Genomic DNA, 16,144 nt, shown 5'->3' on the forward strand with positions numbered 1-16,144 from the left:
CTTGACTGCACCTTTTTAATAGAAATTGAAAACAAATGCTAAATAAATGGATATAAAAAAACTTAATGTAATATGTATTAAAAAAATTGGGCTCAGTTCGTGTGATTTGCATTTTAAGATCTAACTATTCGGAAAGGTATACAGATTATGTTTGCACGTACGTATATGTTTTTTTTCATATTGAAGAGATCAAATTTGTTTTAAATATTGAAAAAATAAAAGAGACAGTTGTTTCATTTTATAAATACAATTTTATTGTCAATTGATATACAGTTTGTCCACGAAATAAGTTGACACGAAGAGGAAAAAATAAGTTACTTTTATTTTAAGACAAAAAGTCAATTTTTAACCACCCGGTATAAGATCCGGCGGCAATTCGCGGCAGCCAGTGGCAATTAATTTATATGCAATATACTTTAAGCAACAAGTATTATCATGCCGTTTCAGAGGATTTGAAAGGGAAAGTAGTTAAAAGTCAAGCAAAAATGTAAAAATACTATTTTTGTTGCCTTCAAATAAATTGCTATAAACTAATATTACTTAGGTTTAATTAAGTGCAAAAAAGAAAAAACAGTTCTTTTTACCTTCTTTACGAACGTCCATTACAGAAAAGGCAACAGCTTTTATCAATTTTAATAAAATAAATAATTAATTATCTGACAACTGTTTATGTCACCTTAATACCAGTAGCAAAAATGTGACATTTCTAACACAAAAAGCGCTACACTAGGCTTACTTGATTTTGTTGTTTATTATGTATCGTTTACAGGGGAATATAAGAAAAGTATTAGCAACAGTTTCATGCAAACATTTTGAAATTAATATTTCTAAGTAATGACCTATCTGGGAACCACTGTGCATCGCATAGTTTTTGAGAAAATATTTTTTGGAGAATTTATTTTTCTAAAGCAGACCTACAATATATACAGGGAGTTCCAATATTTCTTGGACACAAAACAACTACGTATTTTTTTAATCAAAATAATTTAATTGCACATTATTTACCTTTATACAGAAGTGCTTCGTTTGGCCGTTAGAGGGTATCAATATAAAATAAACCCCCGAATGATAATTAATTTAAAATTTATTATTTTTTTTAACGATTTTACTTACATAAAATTCTATATTTTCGGCAAGTAGATTACTAAAGCATAATTTTATACGCCTTCATAGCTTCATCTGATAAAAACATTTTATGGAAGTCAGCAGTATTTAAGGTACTAGTGTGTTATCTTACATATAAGTCACGCTGGGAAATGTTAATAAAAATTTTCTCAACTTAAGCTAATTTTCTCAACTTACCTATATGTTATAACCATTGCCTGGAAACTTATATGGTGGAATTTTGATAGAATAATTTAGTACTTACTAAAAACAGGGTATGTCGCTAGTGGTAGGAAAAATAATTTTTAGAGGTTACTAGTTTATTTGGTTGCTTGTGATATGCATATACAGGGTGTTTCCTAATTAATCTAAAAAATAAAAAATCGTTAAAAAACGGCTTAAGGCGGGCTCTTAATAAGTATATTTATTTTTTTCTCAGCAACCGTTTGACGAACAAGAAAAACTCAAAAGATCAATTTTGTTGAAAAAGGATGGCCAGTCAAGAAAAAAATATTTTTCCTTTAAAAAAGCTGTAGTGTACCATTTATGTTAAGCAAAATATCATTTTTTTTTTAATTTTTAACACCCTGTAAATCAGAAAGGAAGTACTTTAGACCCAATGGTTATATAAAAATTGTTTTAAGAACACATGAGGAATCACACCACAATTTTTTAGACTAATTAGAAAACACCCTGTATATTGTCAACTTGTTGATAAATCAAAAAATACCTTTTCTGTGAAAAAAGCCCGATTTTCGCAGGAAAAATTTTGGTTTTTATTGAATTTGGGCCTGCGTCTGCATATAACGGTATGTTTTTTAATATTCTATCTATCTAAATTTTAAATATCCGAGGGGTGTCTCACTCGGGTAAAAAATGTACACGTACTGCCAAAATATCCTTCCACTGCTAAAGGCGGGTTCTCACTTGTCAGTTTCGCTGACGCAGTCTGACTGATTCATTATCAATGAAAAATAAAAAACAACGATTGTATTCACACGTTTCATGTTTTGCTACATTCAGTATTCAGTTGGTCCAAACATTCTAACGTGGTGATTTCGTATAGACATGGAAATGGTTAAAACTAAATTGAAACCATGTGTTCGCGAAGTTTGTTTACAATTCGCAAATGAATTACAGAATATTCTGGTGAATCAGAAAAGAAAAAAAAAACGTCGTAGGTGGTCAGGTCCTGGATATTGCGAAGAAATAAACGGGGTGCTAGTGAAACTATATTAAAAGAATTAATTAACTTAACTTGTAAACTGCACAAATCACGAAAATGTAGTTCTCACGCTTCAGTTTCTATTCATTATTCTATAATAATGATCATTCAAAATGAAAAAAGTAGAACTGGTTTTCACTTTAACTGAAAGTACGAATGTACTGATCATTTAACATGAAAATGGGTTCTGACGTTCATTGTTTGTTCAGTATCACTGAATCAGTCAGACTGCGTCAGCGAAACTGACAAGTGAGAACCCGCCTTAAGCGACTGCCTATGACTGCCATGTAATTATTATAGGCGACTGCCATAAGACTACCAATGACTGCCAGCGACTGCCAAGAAATTATACATATTGTACATGTAATTCCAATAGTGAGACACCCCTCGTAAATACCATAGTCAGAAATAGTTTTATTATTTATTATCTGTAAAAATGGTATACTTATAAGTTTTATCAAATATTGTGATTTACTTTCTACCTTGTAGTCAAATTTTATATTTAATAAACTGTAAAATAATATATAAGTGTAACTTTAAAAATAAGTTCTTTGAAATCAAATATGAACATAAAAAAATATTTACAGCAGAAAAGGCGAGGGCGCTGGGTTAAACGTAGTCTCTACTAAGAACACGGAGGGGCGCTTTGACCCAAAATTTTACTATTAAGTTTCATATCTATCTTAATAGAAGATTATTTTCTTTTATCTATGGTTATAACACGCGAGTGCCATACAATATTTCATCCAACAGCAGAACTATTTGATGTCCAATCTCTAAAGAATAATTGATTTAAAAGGATCTACCAGTTCTACTTTCATTTTTGCGAATTAATAAATTATCAGGGTGCGTTTGCGTTACTAAGCAATACAGATGTGCGTTTTTTTTTTTGTAAATAATAAATAGCACTGACATTAAGACTGATTAAGACATCATTTAGATAAACCGCGATTTTTTAACCATAAAATAGTGAATTATCAACCAGCAAGTCAGATTTTAAAACAAAATGATTCAGGAAGATCTTCCGTAAGTACTTGGGCCTACAAAATCCTGAGCAATACACTGGTCATTGTATGAGAAGATCATTCGCTACATTACTGGCAAATGCAGGAGTGAACATGGCAACGTTAAAAAGACACGGAGGATGGCAATCTGCAACGGTTGCGGAAGGATATATCGAAGAGTCCATCAACAATAAAATAGAGATTGCAAAAAAGATTCAAGGCGCTGTAAGTGTTCCAGAATGATCCGTTGTAATGGCAGAGCCTATTTCAAACAGTGGAGGGACAGCATCTGGTGGCAATATAAGGTTTTACAATTTCTGAATCTACAAAAAAAATATTTTTATTCATCATTTCAAAAATCGGTCGTCGGTTGAGTTTGAAAATATTTAAACTAAAATTTATGTAGAAGTGGGGGTAGTTTTTACCATTCCCGTACTTTTTCTTGATTTTTGTGGAAGCCAAATGTTAAAGGTCTTAGCAAAACATAGACACCCAAAATCTCATTCAAATCGGAATAACGGTTCTTAAGATATCTGAAAAAATGTTTTTATTTTTAAAGTTTGATGCCCTCTGACGAACAAACGAAGCACTTTTTTTGTATTAAGGTAAATTGAGTCCAATAAACTTATTTTGATTCCAAAAATACGTAGTAGTTCTATGTCTACGGAATATTGGGACACCCTGTATATTACATTAGAAACTTTTCAATTATTGTACAGTACGTTTGTCCGTTCTGTAGCTACGGGGTATCCGTGAGAGGGGAAACGATATACTCTCGATGTTTTTCGTAAAAAATTAGACGACGCGTCCCATCAATAAAAATTCGACTAATTTGCAAGTAGCCAATAAAATGAGTGGGCGGAGCGATTTGCGGTGACGTACTCGTCAAGTCGACGTATAAAATATATTGCTGTTTATTTAAATGTTTTTTGTTCGCATTCCTTTCATAGACACAGACGCAGCAGACGTACTTTAATAGGACACTTTTTACCATTTTTCTATAACCCAATTTCATAGTGTCTCAACAAAAGCAATTGAACTGACAAACGAACAACAATTGACATAATTCCAATAACTACAAATAAAAGAAGGCTGCAGCAATGGCGCAAAACGTAAGTGACTGGAGGTCGAATTACCTTCTGACGTTGAGCGCCGTGGAGCTTTTGGCCTTTTTGCTTCTGGGACTGAACAACTGCTTATTGAACAGACCGGTCGGCGATTTCATTTTGCCCTCGGCGTCCGTCTTGGAACTCGATCGCAAAAACGTCCTGGCAAAAAAACAAAATAGGAAGGAAGTTATTTGGGTCGAAAGATTCAGACCGGTAATATAAAAAGTTATACAGGGTGATCTGAACTGTGTTCCGGAAACTTCGGCAGCATATTCCGCAGATAAAAATAAGTAAAAAAGTTCGTATAAATGTATGTCCTAAAATGCTTAGTTTCGGAGATACAGGGTGTAGAAGTTTAATTTTTATTTCCATTTTTTCCAAATAATTTCTAAATAATGTGAAGACTAATAACTTTTCGTCCGTACCTGTATAAAACTACTGAGTAAAAGAATATACATTTACGACATTTTTTACGTAAAAAAGATCTCTTTGTAAAAATTTCTACGAGTAATGGCTCTCGAGATATTTGGACTCAAAATATTTGGACTCGAAACACTGTTTTATCACCATTTATTCGAAAAAAAATATGATTAATTTAAAAAAAATAAAAACTTCCCAAAATTTCAGTCAAATCTTCTCAACGTGTTTATTTTTTGTCAATAATGATATGTGTTGACTATTTCCATTCTAAATATCTTGAGAACGGTTGCTCGTAGCGATTTTTACCAAGAGACATTTTTTATGTAAAAAATCACGGAATTGTATATTTTTTCACACAGTAGTTTTATACAGGTACGGACAAAAAGTTATTACTTTTTAAAACAGTTAAAACTCATGTTGGTGGCGCCCCCTATAAATAGGAGTCATATTGACATCAAAACCAAATTTCTCATGTCAAAAAACTTACAGATACCAATTTTCATCCAAATATTTGCGTTCCTACATAAATTATTTGGAAAAAATCGAAATAAAAATTCTACACCCTGTATCTCCGAAACTAAGCATTTTTGTATATACGTTTATACGAACTTTTTTTACTTATTTTTATCTGCAGTATATGCTGCCGAAGTTTCCGGAATATAGTTCGGACCACCCTGTATATTGTGTTCTATTTTTGATAATTTTTTAAACAATTTGTAGCTAAGTTATTTGGCTTTTTAGTATCTCTTTCTAACTTAAAAATGAAATTACCATCTGTCAATTATACGAGGGAAAACAAAATGCTGATATTTTGGTGAATGTTTGAAACACCCTGTGGAGTACGTTTACAAAGCAAGAAATTTAAAAATAATTTTATCATCTAGGTGTATATTTTCTCGATAGTTTGTTTTTCGATTCATCTCAATTGCTTTATTTTTGTTGGAGATATTCGCTTTTTAAGAAAACACTAATATTTTTTCGTATTTTTATATTAAAACCATGCTTTTGCTTTTGGTTTTAGTCAACAGACATATAAAGTAGTGTTTATGATTAATGTAATATTACTGCTTTTGAAAAATCATATTATGATTGTCTGTTGGGCAGCTACTTACTCTAGCTAAAATGGTTTGAAGTCCAAAAGTTGATCTCTACCATGATCAATTAAAGCAGCAATAGCCAATGCTTCAGAAACAGAGACATTATAAAAACCCTTCCCGGACACAAACGGTACATTGTGAAACAGGAAATTGTAGAGAGAAACAAGCCCTATAACATAGGATACAACATTTTAATGAACAGTGCTTTCCATAAAATCAATAAAATGAAAAATATACGAAATAATATACATGTACTGATTTCATTCGAAAATCGACAACTATGAAACTATGAACCCTTCTCCGACACAAACGGTACATTGTGAGACAGGAAATTGTAGAGAGAAACAAACCCTTTAACATAGGATACAACATTTTAATGAACAGTGCTTTCCATAAAATCAATAAAATGAAAAATATACGAAATAATATACATGTACTGATTTCATTCGAAAATCGACAACTATGAAACTATGAACCCTTCCCCGACACAAACGGTACATTGTGAGACAGGAAATTGTAGAGAGAAACAAACCCTTTAACATAGGATACAACATTTTAATGAACAGTGCTTTCCATAAAATCAATAAAATGAAAAATATACGAAATAATATACATGTAGTGATTTCATTCGAAAATCGACAACTATGAAACTATGAACCCTTCCCCGACACAAACGGTACATTGTGAGACAGGAAATTGTAGAGAGAAACAAACCCTTTAACATAGGATACAACATTTTAATGAACAGTGCTTTCCATAAAATCAATAAAATGAAAAATATACGAAATAATATACATGTACTGATTTCATTCGAAAATCGACAACTATGAAACTATGAACCCTTCCCCGACACAAACGGTACATTGTGAGACAGGAAATTGTAGAGAGAAACAAACCCTTTAACATAGGATACAACATTTTAATGAACAGTGCTTTCCATAAAATCAATAAAATGAAAAATATACGAAATAATATACATGTACTGATTTCTTTCGAAAATCGACAACTATGAAACTATGAACCCTTCCCCGACACAAACGGTACATTGTGAGACAGGAAATTGTAGAGAGAAACAAGCCCTATAACATAGGATACAACATTTTAATGAACAGTGCTTTCCAAAAAAAAATAAAATGAAAAATATACGAAATAATATACATGTACTGATTTCTTTCGAAAATCGACAACTATGAAACTATGAACCCTTCCCGGACACAAACGGTACATTGTGAGACAGGAAATTGTAGAGAGAAACAAACCCTTTAACATAGGATACAACATTTTAATGAACAGTGCTTTCCATAAAATCAATAAAATGAAAAATATAAGAAATAATATACATGTACTGATTTCTTTCGAAACTCGACAACTATGAAACTATGAATCCTTCCCGCTTCCCGGACACACAAACGGTACATTGGGTGGCAGGAAATTGTAGAGAGAAATAAGCCCTATAATATAGGATACAACATTTTAATGAGCAGTGCTTTCCATAAAATCATAATAAGTGTGTCGATGAGAACCTAAAATCAATTCTAAAATTGTTTTAAATCGTTACTGTCTTATTCGAAAACGAATATCTCCAATAAAAATAAATCGATACGAATCAGAAAACAAACTATTGAGAAAAGACGTACCTAGGTGACAAAATAATTTTTAAATGTCTCGCTTTGTTTCCATATTCCACAGGGTGTTTGAAACTTTCACCAAAATATCAACATTTTGTTTTCCTTCGTATAATTGACCGATGAAAACTTTCATTTTAAACGTTCTACTAAAAAAGTCAGATAATTTAGCTACAAATTGCTTAAGAAATCACCAAAATCTGTCCACTAGAACAAAATATATTAAACTTTGAAATACATGAAAATTTTAAACTGCCCGTTTTTCGTACGGTGAGTGTAGATTCTAACATGTTTTCATTCATTGTGTTACTTAAATTTTTACAAAAAAATTAAATTTAAATATTTTTTTTTATAAAAATGCCCAAAACAAGTTTTAATAAACAATAACAAATCATTCACATTTACTAAACCACCACTGTTAAATTTTCACATGATTTCAAAAGCATTTTACTCATTTTGGGTTAGAATTACACAAAAACAGGGTCGGTTAGAGGCCACCACAAAGGAGGTTTTAATAAGGCAATTTATATTAAAGGCAAAGAAAGGATTTTATTCCCTCACACGACGGGAATAAATACAAAAACCTCCTGGAATTCGCCAGGTTTTTGGTTTCAGGCTGGATTTATGACTTGGAAGGACAATCTAAGCGTTTTAACGAACACGTCTCCTCTTTATTCGCATTTTATCGAAGAATTTTGCACTTTTTTTTCTTCAATAGCAGCCTGTGGTTTCCCACGATTGGTTTATGAAAAAAAAAAAATGATTTATTGGTTTTATAGATAAGATCAACAACTGATGGAAAAACGGAATTCACGTGAAGAAGATACACATCTAGCTTTTGTAGACCTTCAAAAAGCTTACGACTCCATCGCCAGAGTTAAACTATGGTACATACTGGAACAACTTGATGTGGATGAATGTCTCATAAATTTAATCAAGGTGCTGTACAACAACAACACAGCTCATGTTAAGAGCGGTAACCGACTGTCTGAGTTAATTTTTACGGCCAAAGGCCTTCGACAGGGATGTTCTCTGTCGCCTCTTTTATTTAATCTATATTTGCAAGTGGTTTAGGGACTGGAAGAAGAGGTGTTGGGGGATGGGCGTCCCTGTAGGAGATGACTGTTTGGTTACATTGAATTTTGCCGATGATCAGGTGGTCATAGCTCAAGATGCTTACGACCTTGAATTCATGATGAGCAGATTAAATTCGGCATACACGCAATGGGGCCTTACTGTGAACTTATTGATAAAACGGAATATCTAGTGACCAATTCAGATGATAAATTTGACATTTTTATTACTGACAATGCAAAGCTCAGACAGGTTGAATGGTTTAAATATTTGGGGGCACGTATAACCAGAAAGGGACTGGACAAAACAGAAGTATCTGCTAGAATAGAACAAGGGCGGAAGATTATAGGAGCACTGAATGGCATCTGGTGGGACAAAAACATAAGACCAAACACAAAAGTACATATTGGAAGAGCCCTAGTGGAGTCGGTAGTAACTTATGGGTGTGAAGTTTGGACCTTAAAAGCTGAACAAAAGCGAGCTTTGAATGCACTCGAAATGGACTATTTGAGACGCAGTGCGGGAGTATCTAAAGTGGACAGAATTAGGAACGTGGAAATCAGAGCCAAAATGGATGCCACACAGACAATAGTGGATAGAGTCTAACAGAGGGGCCTTAAGTGGTTTGGACACTTGCTACGCATGGAACACCAAAGATAACCCTACCGTATCTACAGCTGGTCACCTCCTGGAAAAAGGAAAAGAGGACGGCCTAGAAGATCTTGGAATGAGACCATCAGAAGGGCAATGGAGGACCGTAACTTGGAAGAGAAAGATGTTCTTGATCGTAGCAGGTGGCGGTTAGGCGTGGGGATGCGACGTTAGTTGCGACAACCCTGGAGTATATATATAGATAAGATACTATTATTTGAAGGAATATATTAAGGAATCACTAAGAATAATCTCCAACCTACCTCCTTCCAAATGGGTGATATGTTCAGATTCACTAAATGCATTACAATGCCTAAACGAATTATCACCAAAACATCCTCTAGCCGTTAAATCGCTCGACTTGCATCACTCTTCAATATCTAAAGGTTCAACTGTGGATCTAGTATGGATTCCTAGCCATGTGGGTATAAGAGGTAATGAAGATGCTGATAAGATTGCTAAGACTGCAGCAAATGATGGAGATTTTATACCACTTGCATTTTCTATCTCTGAACTTAAATTTCTACATAGGTCCACAATAAAAAGTGGTATCCAGGTATTCCCGATCAGCCAGAGTACTATGTGCCGGGCAGCCATCCATTTGGTACCAAACTTCCTGATTTTCCCTAGCGGCATCATGTAAAGCAGGTAAAATATGATTTTCGAGTAGTTCCAAATAATATTCTGCATTTAAATTTCGCGTAAGAAATAATGGCCCGATAATATTGTGTCCGAATATCCCTGCCCAAACATTTACTTTCTGTGTATATTGCGTCCTTGTTTCGACAAACCTGTGTTGGTTTTCTTTGTTCCAATATCGATAATTTTGAACATTGGGTTCATTATTTAAGGTAAACGTGCATTCGTCAGTAAAACATATGTTTTTTAAAAATTCCCTATCCGTGTTTGCTCTTTCCATCATATCAAATCAAAACGCCTGCCGCCGTTTTCGTCCCCATCTCGTAGCTCTTGGTGCTTTTCATATTTGAAGGAATAGTATTTATGTCGTTTCAAAATTCGAAACGCTGTAATGTGATCTATTCCTATTTCATCCTCAAGTTTCCTTGTGCTGATCTTTCCATCGTTCTCTTCCACGCACAATAAAACTTCCAAGTCGGTATCATTTCTTGCTTCTTCTCTTTGTTCCTGCCTTGCTTGACATCTGCAGTTATTTATTAGGGTAGCTTTGATTTAAAATCTCTGGATATTCCTTGCGATTTTAGATTTTCCAGGTATCGGTCTATTCGGATACAGAGCAGCAAACATGTCCGACACTTTTTGATAACAATTTCCTTGATAATACCATTTAATCGTCAATACTTTTTCTTCGGTTCATGGCTAATATTTTCGATGTAGGTATGAGTTTTTAATAATAATAATAAAGCACTAAATAGATAAACTTCTGAAATGGCAACTTCATTTGACAGTAATCTTTTACCTTGACTGGTGTGCTCAAAAGTAAATACAGGGCCATAAGAAAGGAGAAATATTTAAAAAGAAATCGGCGGCGGCGATAACTAGTAAACGGGCTGATCAAAAATATCTAAAGTTATTCTTTTGAATGTGGGTCTTAGTGCTCTTCAATAAACCTAAATAGAATTATTCTCTAAAATAATTAGGGAAGCCAATAATTGACCCCATTAAAATTTACATGGGATTTCCTATGTCCCGCTTGACGATGCAACACCCGGTATAGAAGCTTTTGTAAGTTATTTTCGTCTTCAGATATGAATACTGCATCGTCAGCATACCATATCATTTTTATTTCTTTATCTTTATCTTATTTCTTTATCTATTTCTTTATCTTTATCTTTATCTTCTTGTTTATCTCCCAGTCGATATCTTCTCCCAGTTTGTTCTACTTCATTTATGATTTCATCCATTACGATGTTGAACAGGGTTGGATTGTCACAGGAATTCCGGTTGTCACAGCTATTTTTCTGTTTAGTTTATTGGCCGCTCCGACATATGTGTAGTTCTCGGTATTCAACACTTCGATTACTTTTATTATATTCGACTGAATTCTCCTTTTTAACGAAATATGCTGGGAATAACCAAGAACGACCGTAAAAGAATAGAGTGGATACGACAAAATACCCAGGTAATAGATGTCATCAACAGAATCAAATCCCTCAAGTGGCAATGTACGGGAAACCTGGCAAGAAGGACGGACAACAGATCAGATGGACCACAAAAATTACAGCAGGGTACTCACGAAGAATTAAAAGACCTAGAGGAAGACCAAACCCTGAGATGGGACCATGATATTATTAAATTAGCAGGGACAACAATGGGCCTACACCATAATTGGAAATGGTTGAATAAGCTGAAAATGATGATGACTTCTAGTCAATTATTGATAGATAAAATAATAAAATTATTATAAAAATATTTAAGGTGTAAATTGTAAAGAAAAATAGTTTATGGGTAATTTTTTATGTTGAATTTAACAAAAATAGTTGCTAATAGTTCAGGAGAAATAAGTTTGAGGTAAACTATTAGAGCTTGCAGCATAAAAGTCTTACTAAATTTTCTGGAAAATTGTTTAACTATGCAATAATGCTAAAGTTAGTTCAAGTTGATTTAATGAGAAGTAGCAAGCGATGCAAAGTTCAGACGCAAGATCAAGATAATTAAAAAATGTTGCTACCATGTCAGACAGTAACTTTTAATTTAATATATTCTTTCAATTGGCAGACTAAGTATCATTTTTTAGCTAATTCAACTAGTAGTAATTTAACTATTTAACTATTTAAACATTAAAGCACAAAATATACTTTAAAATACTTAAATATTTCTTAACTAATTTATTAAGATATTTTTCTTTTATTTTAAAATTTTTTTCCACACTATCAAAATCAATATTAATCAAATAATATTAAGAATAATCAATAATCATAAAAAAATAATAATAGGTAACTGACCTTTTTATTATGCTGGGACTGAGTTTCAACCTCCTGTCATCTGGACTGAAATTATTCTCAGAATCCACTTCAGTGACTGATTCCAGATGAGTCTGGTTCTCTTCTTGCTGTTGCCTGCGAATATTACTGATTTTATACGGTAAAAATACCTAGATCCCCTTACTTTCAGGGTGCCTGAAAAGTGTCTTCGGTTCTTCTTCTTATGAGGTAGTGTTTATATTTTGTGTTTTAATAGATCGTGTATACCGGGTGCGTCTCATTTTATTTTTTCAGATAAAAAAATAACAAGATTTGGTATGCTAGTATATGACATAAATTAGGACGTATTTAATGGTTTTCGGTCATTTCCTCTTTCACCAGAAATGACTACAACTTTTGATTTTTAAATGGCACCCTCTGTATTTTTTACTTTGTTCGATAGAAAATGACACTCTGAATAGAATGACGTAACACATGTCAACTTTGGATATTTTCGCATATGGGTTATTTGAAATTGTAACATGAGGTTCATAACGACATTTTTATTCGAAATAGCGTGTACCAGCGACTTCGTTCGCGTCGAATTAATCATTTGTAATGGTGATGATAAAGCAAAGCAAGCATTTCCATTAACATACATTCGAAAAATAAGCTTTTTACGTCAAGCAGTTTAAGCAGAATCGTGGTTAAGAAATTACCCAACTTTTTGGAACACCCTGTATGATTTTTTAAAAAATTTCAGAATATGTAAAAAAACCAAATAAATTAGGCTTGTCCAGACGTTTTCCCGAAAGACTAACAGTTTTTTAAATAACAAATATTGTAATATTTCAGGGGCGTTTTTGCCCTCTTGGAATTTGAGATTCGAGAAACCCCTCCTTATCGAACCTCTACGCCCCGCAGTCAATCCGTTTGCCAAAAATCAGCTTTAAACGTCAAGCAGTTTAAGCAGAATCGTGATTACTCATTGGTCATATTTTATGAAATACCCTGTATAAATTTTTAAAAAGTCATGAAATATGTAAAACAACAAAATAAAATACACGTGTTTAAGCGTTTTTTCGGAAACTTGACCGTTTTTTAAATAAAAAATATTGTAATATTTGAGGGGTGGTTTCACCCTCTTGGAACTGGAATTTTGAAAAATCACTTCCTTTCGAACCTCTACACCCTAGATTCAACCTGTATGCCAAAATTGAGCTTCTTACGTTGAGTGGTTTGAGCAGGATCGTGATTAATCAGTATGTCAGTCACTTAAGGATTTTATATATTAGTATAGATACTAGCGATGGGAACTATCGAATGAATTAGACTATCGAATGGTTACTGAATGAATGATTTCAACTATCGAATGGTTTTGTTCGAATAAAATCATTCATTCATTTGTATACTAAAGCATATGTGACAACCTCGCCGTGCGACTAAATGGTTATCGTTGAGCCACGACTATCGAATGCTTTTGATAAATGAAAAATAAAATTTAGTATTCGTTTGATTTTTGTGTGCGTCAGTGCATTATTAGTTCTTCAACTTTTTATAACTTCACCTTATAAATACTGTGCTATTTTTGCGTTTATTAAAATATTTAAAATACTAAAATAGTAGTTTTTTTAATTGACGATTGTGTGCGTGTGCAGGTGTCAAATTTTTCCGAAAATTTGTGTGATTTTCTGTAGCTCGATCTTTCAATTATTTTATTTTATATGGTATTTATGGTCTATTTTTTAATGGGAAATTTTGAGAAGTAGCAATTTTTAAGAGAAATGAGATGAACTTGAAGTTTTACACGTGCCAATTTAAAAAAAAAGTTAACGATGTTTGTATTTTGTTTATGCTAATTCTCTTACATGTAGTTTTTTGCGAAGAAATATTTCATTTATTTTTTAATGTAAATGCCAGTAAAAGTAAATATTATTTTTTAATAATAATGTAAAGTACCCAATATAAATAATTTTGATTTCTAATTTTTCATTTATATTTTCCTTCCATTACACTGCATGCTTAGAAAATTAATAAATGTTTATATTTCATGATTTTAAAGTTTGTTGTTAATATAACAAATTAGCTCTGTAATTATTATTATTTAATAAACCAACGATGCCAAAAAATTTAGAGACTATATTATTTTTAAATAGGATCTAATATAAATAATTTTGACTTCTAATTTGTTGTTTATATTTTGCTACTACGTAAAAAAATGTTTATATTAAATTATTTTAAATTTTGTTGTTAATAGGTATAACAAATTATTACTGTTATTATTATTTTTATTAAACCAGTCTTTATTAAAAACATTAAAAATCATTTTCCTACATCCGAAATATTTTATTATCTAACCTAACCTAACAACAGAATATTAATAAAAAAAATGCAAAATATATAGACATACTATCCGTAACTAACTAAAGCCAAACAATAATATTCTTTGCTAATATCAACTAATACCAATATATGGCAACAGCGCCCTTCATAATGTATTTTCTGTGTAAATACTAGCACCTCAATAAAAAAATAATGTGTCCTTATCTTTATATGACTCCGCAAAAAATCAAAGATGCCGGCTTCTTTCTAGCATTGCCACCGACCGCTGTCGGGTTTCTCGGAAAGAAACCTACGTCGCCGGGCGACCACTAAAATCCAGTTAACATTTTATTATAATCGATCCTGACGAATAAATGAATTTCATAAATGAATGAATTTTATAAATGAATGGTTTTTGCTGCCGAATTACTAGAATACAATATTTCAAGGCAGATGACGCATCTATTCGATAATTTTTATTTGAATAGTTTTCAACGAATGTTTTTTTACTAGCTATCGAATTATTCGAATGAATTGCAACTATCGAATGTTTCGATAGTATTCATTCGATAGTTCCCACTACTAATAGATACCATGTGTGAGCTACCAAATTATTCTTAAAAAAAGTGCTTTTTCCAAATAGGCCAACCTCATTCCATTTTAAAAATTTGAGATACGATTTGAGCATCTTTTAACCGGCCAGGCAAGACAAAAAACTCCTTGATTAAATATTAATGTTTTTAATACAACCGTGGCACTCCATATTGAAATTTAAAATACGATTTTTTTTAAAGCCAAAATGTTAAAAATTAACATGAGTGTCATTTTCTATCGAATGAAGTAAAAAAATACCGAGGGTGTCACATACCAGTGAAACAGGAAGTCAAAAACAACAGTGAAAAACAATAGAAAACGTCAATCAATCCTAAATTATGTCATATACTACCGTATCAAATATCGTTTTGTTATCTGAAAAAGTAAAAAAGTTATAGGGGTGAGCCACTTTTGAGACGCACCCGGTGTAAAAGAGCTTCACCGTGTTTACTTGTTTTCTGCTGTGTTTGTTGGTTAGTTAAATCATTCTCAGACACCCTGTATATGAGAGCTCACCTGCGTATTTCTTGGATCATTTCAAAAAATTGTGCTTTGCTTTTCCTACGCCGACGCTGTTCGTGTTCCTTCTGGAACAAGGATAATCAAGAGTGATTCGTAAAGAAACTGTTTTTTCTTCAAGTTTATCCACTAAACACATTCAAATTTATGTAAAATTTATACAGGGTTGTTCACCACATACGACACGGAGTATTGTAGGTAAAAGATTCGATTTTTACAAATTATAAGTTTTCGGGTCGTTGAATTCGTATTTTTTAATTGGAACACACTGTATATTATTCTATTTTTAGATTCTAAGATTGAAATAAAGGTAAATTTGATTAAGATTTGTCACGCTTAAACCTTACCGATTTTGAAATATTTTCAATTTTATGAAATTGCAGTAAAATGTTAAGGCTTCATTTCTCCAAGGGTATCAAAGTTTTTAATACTAAATATTTACTGAAGATTATTTATTGATCAGATATTGTGTTGCAATAATAAAAATTATACTACCTTATACAGAGTGTCCAAAAATT

The 16,144-nt window shown here is 32.4% G+C and overlaps 1 protein-coding gene across 1 annotated transcript in view; it reads right to left on the reverse strand.

Moving 5' to 3' along the window:
• Positions 1–16,144, reverse strand: part of LOC115890746 — a 125,544-nt gene that overhangs the window by 15,971 nt on the left and 93,429 nt on the right. The window contains 3 exon segments of the mRNA XM_030911069.1: positions 4,470–4,601; positions 12,234–12,359; positions 15,624–15,694. Coding sequence (XP_030766929.1) covers positions 4,470–4,601; positions 12,234–12,359; positions 15,624–15,694 — 329 coding nt within the window.

This window comes from Sitophilus oryzae, unplaced genomic scaffold (assembly GCF_002938485.1).
Source record: "Sitophilus oryzae breed Bouriz unplaced genomic scaffold, Soryzae_2.0 scaffold_910_pilon_pilon, whole genome shotgun sequence".
Lineage (NCBI taxonomy): Eukaryota > Metazoa > Arthropoda > Insecta > Coleoptera > Curculionidae > Sitophilus > Sitophilus oryzae.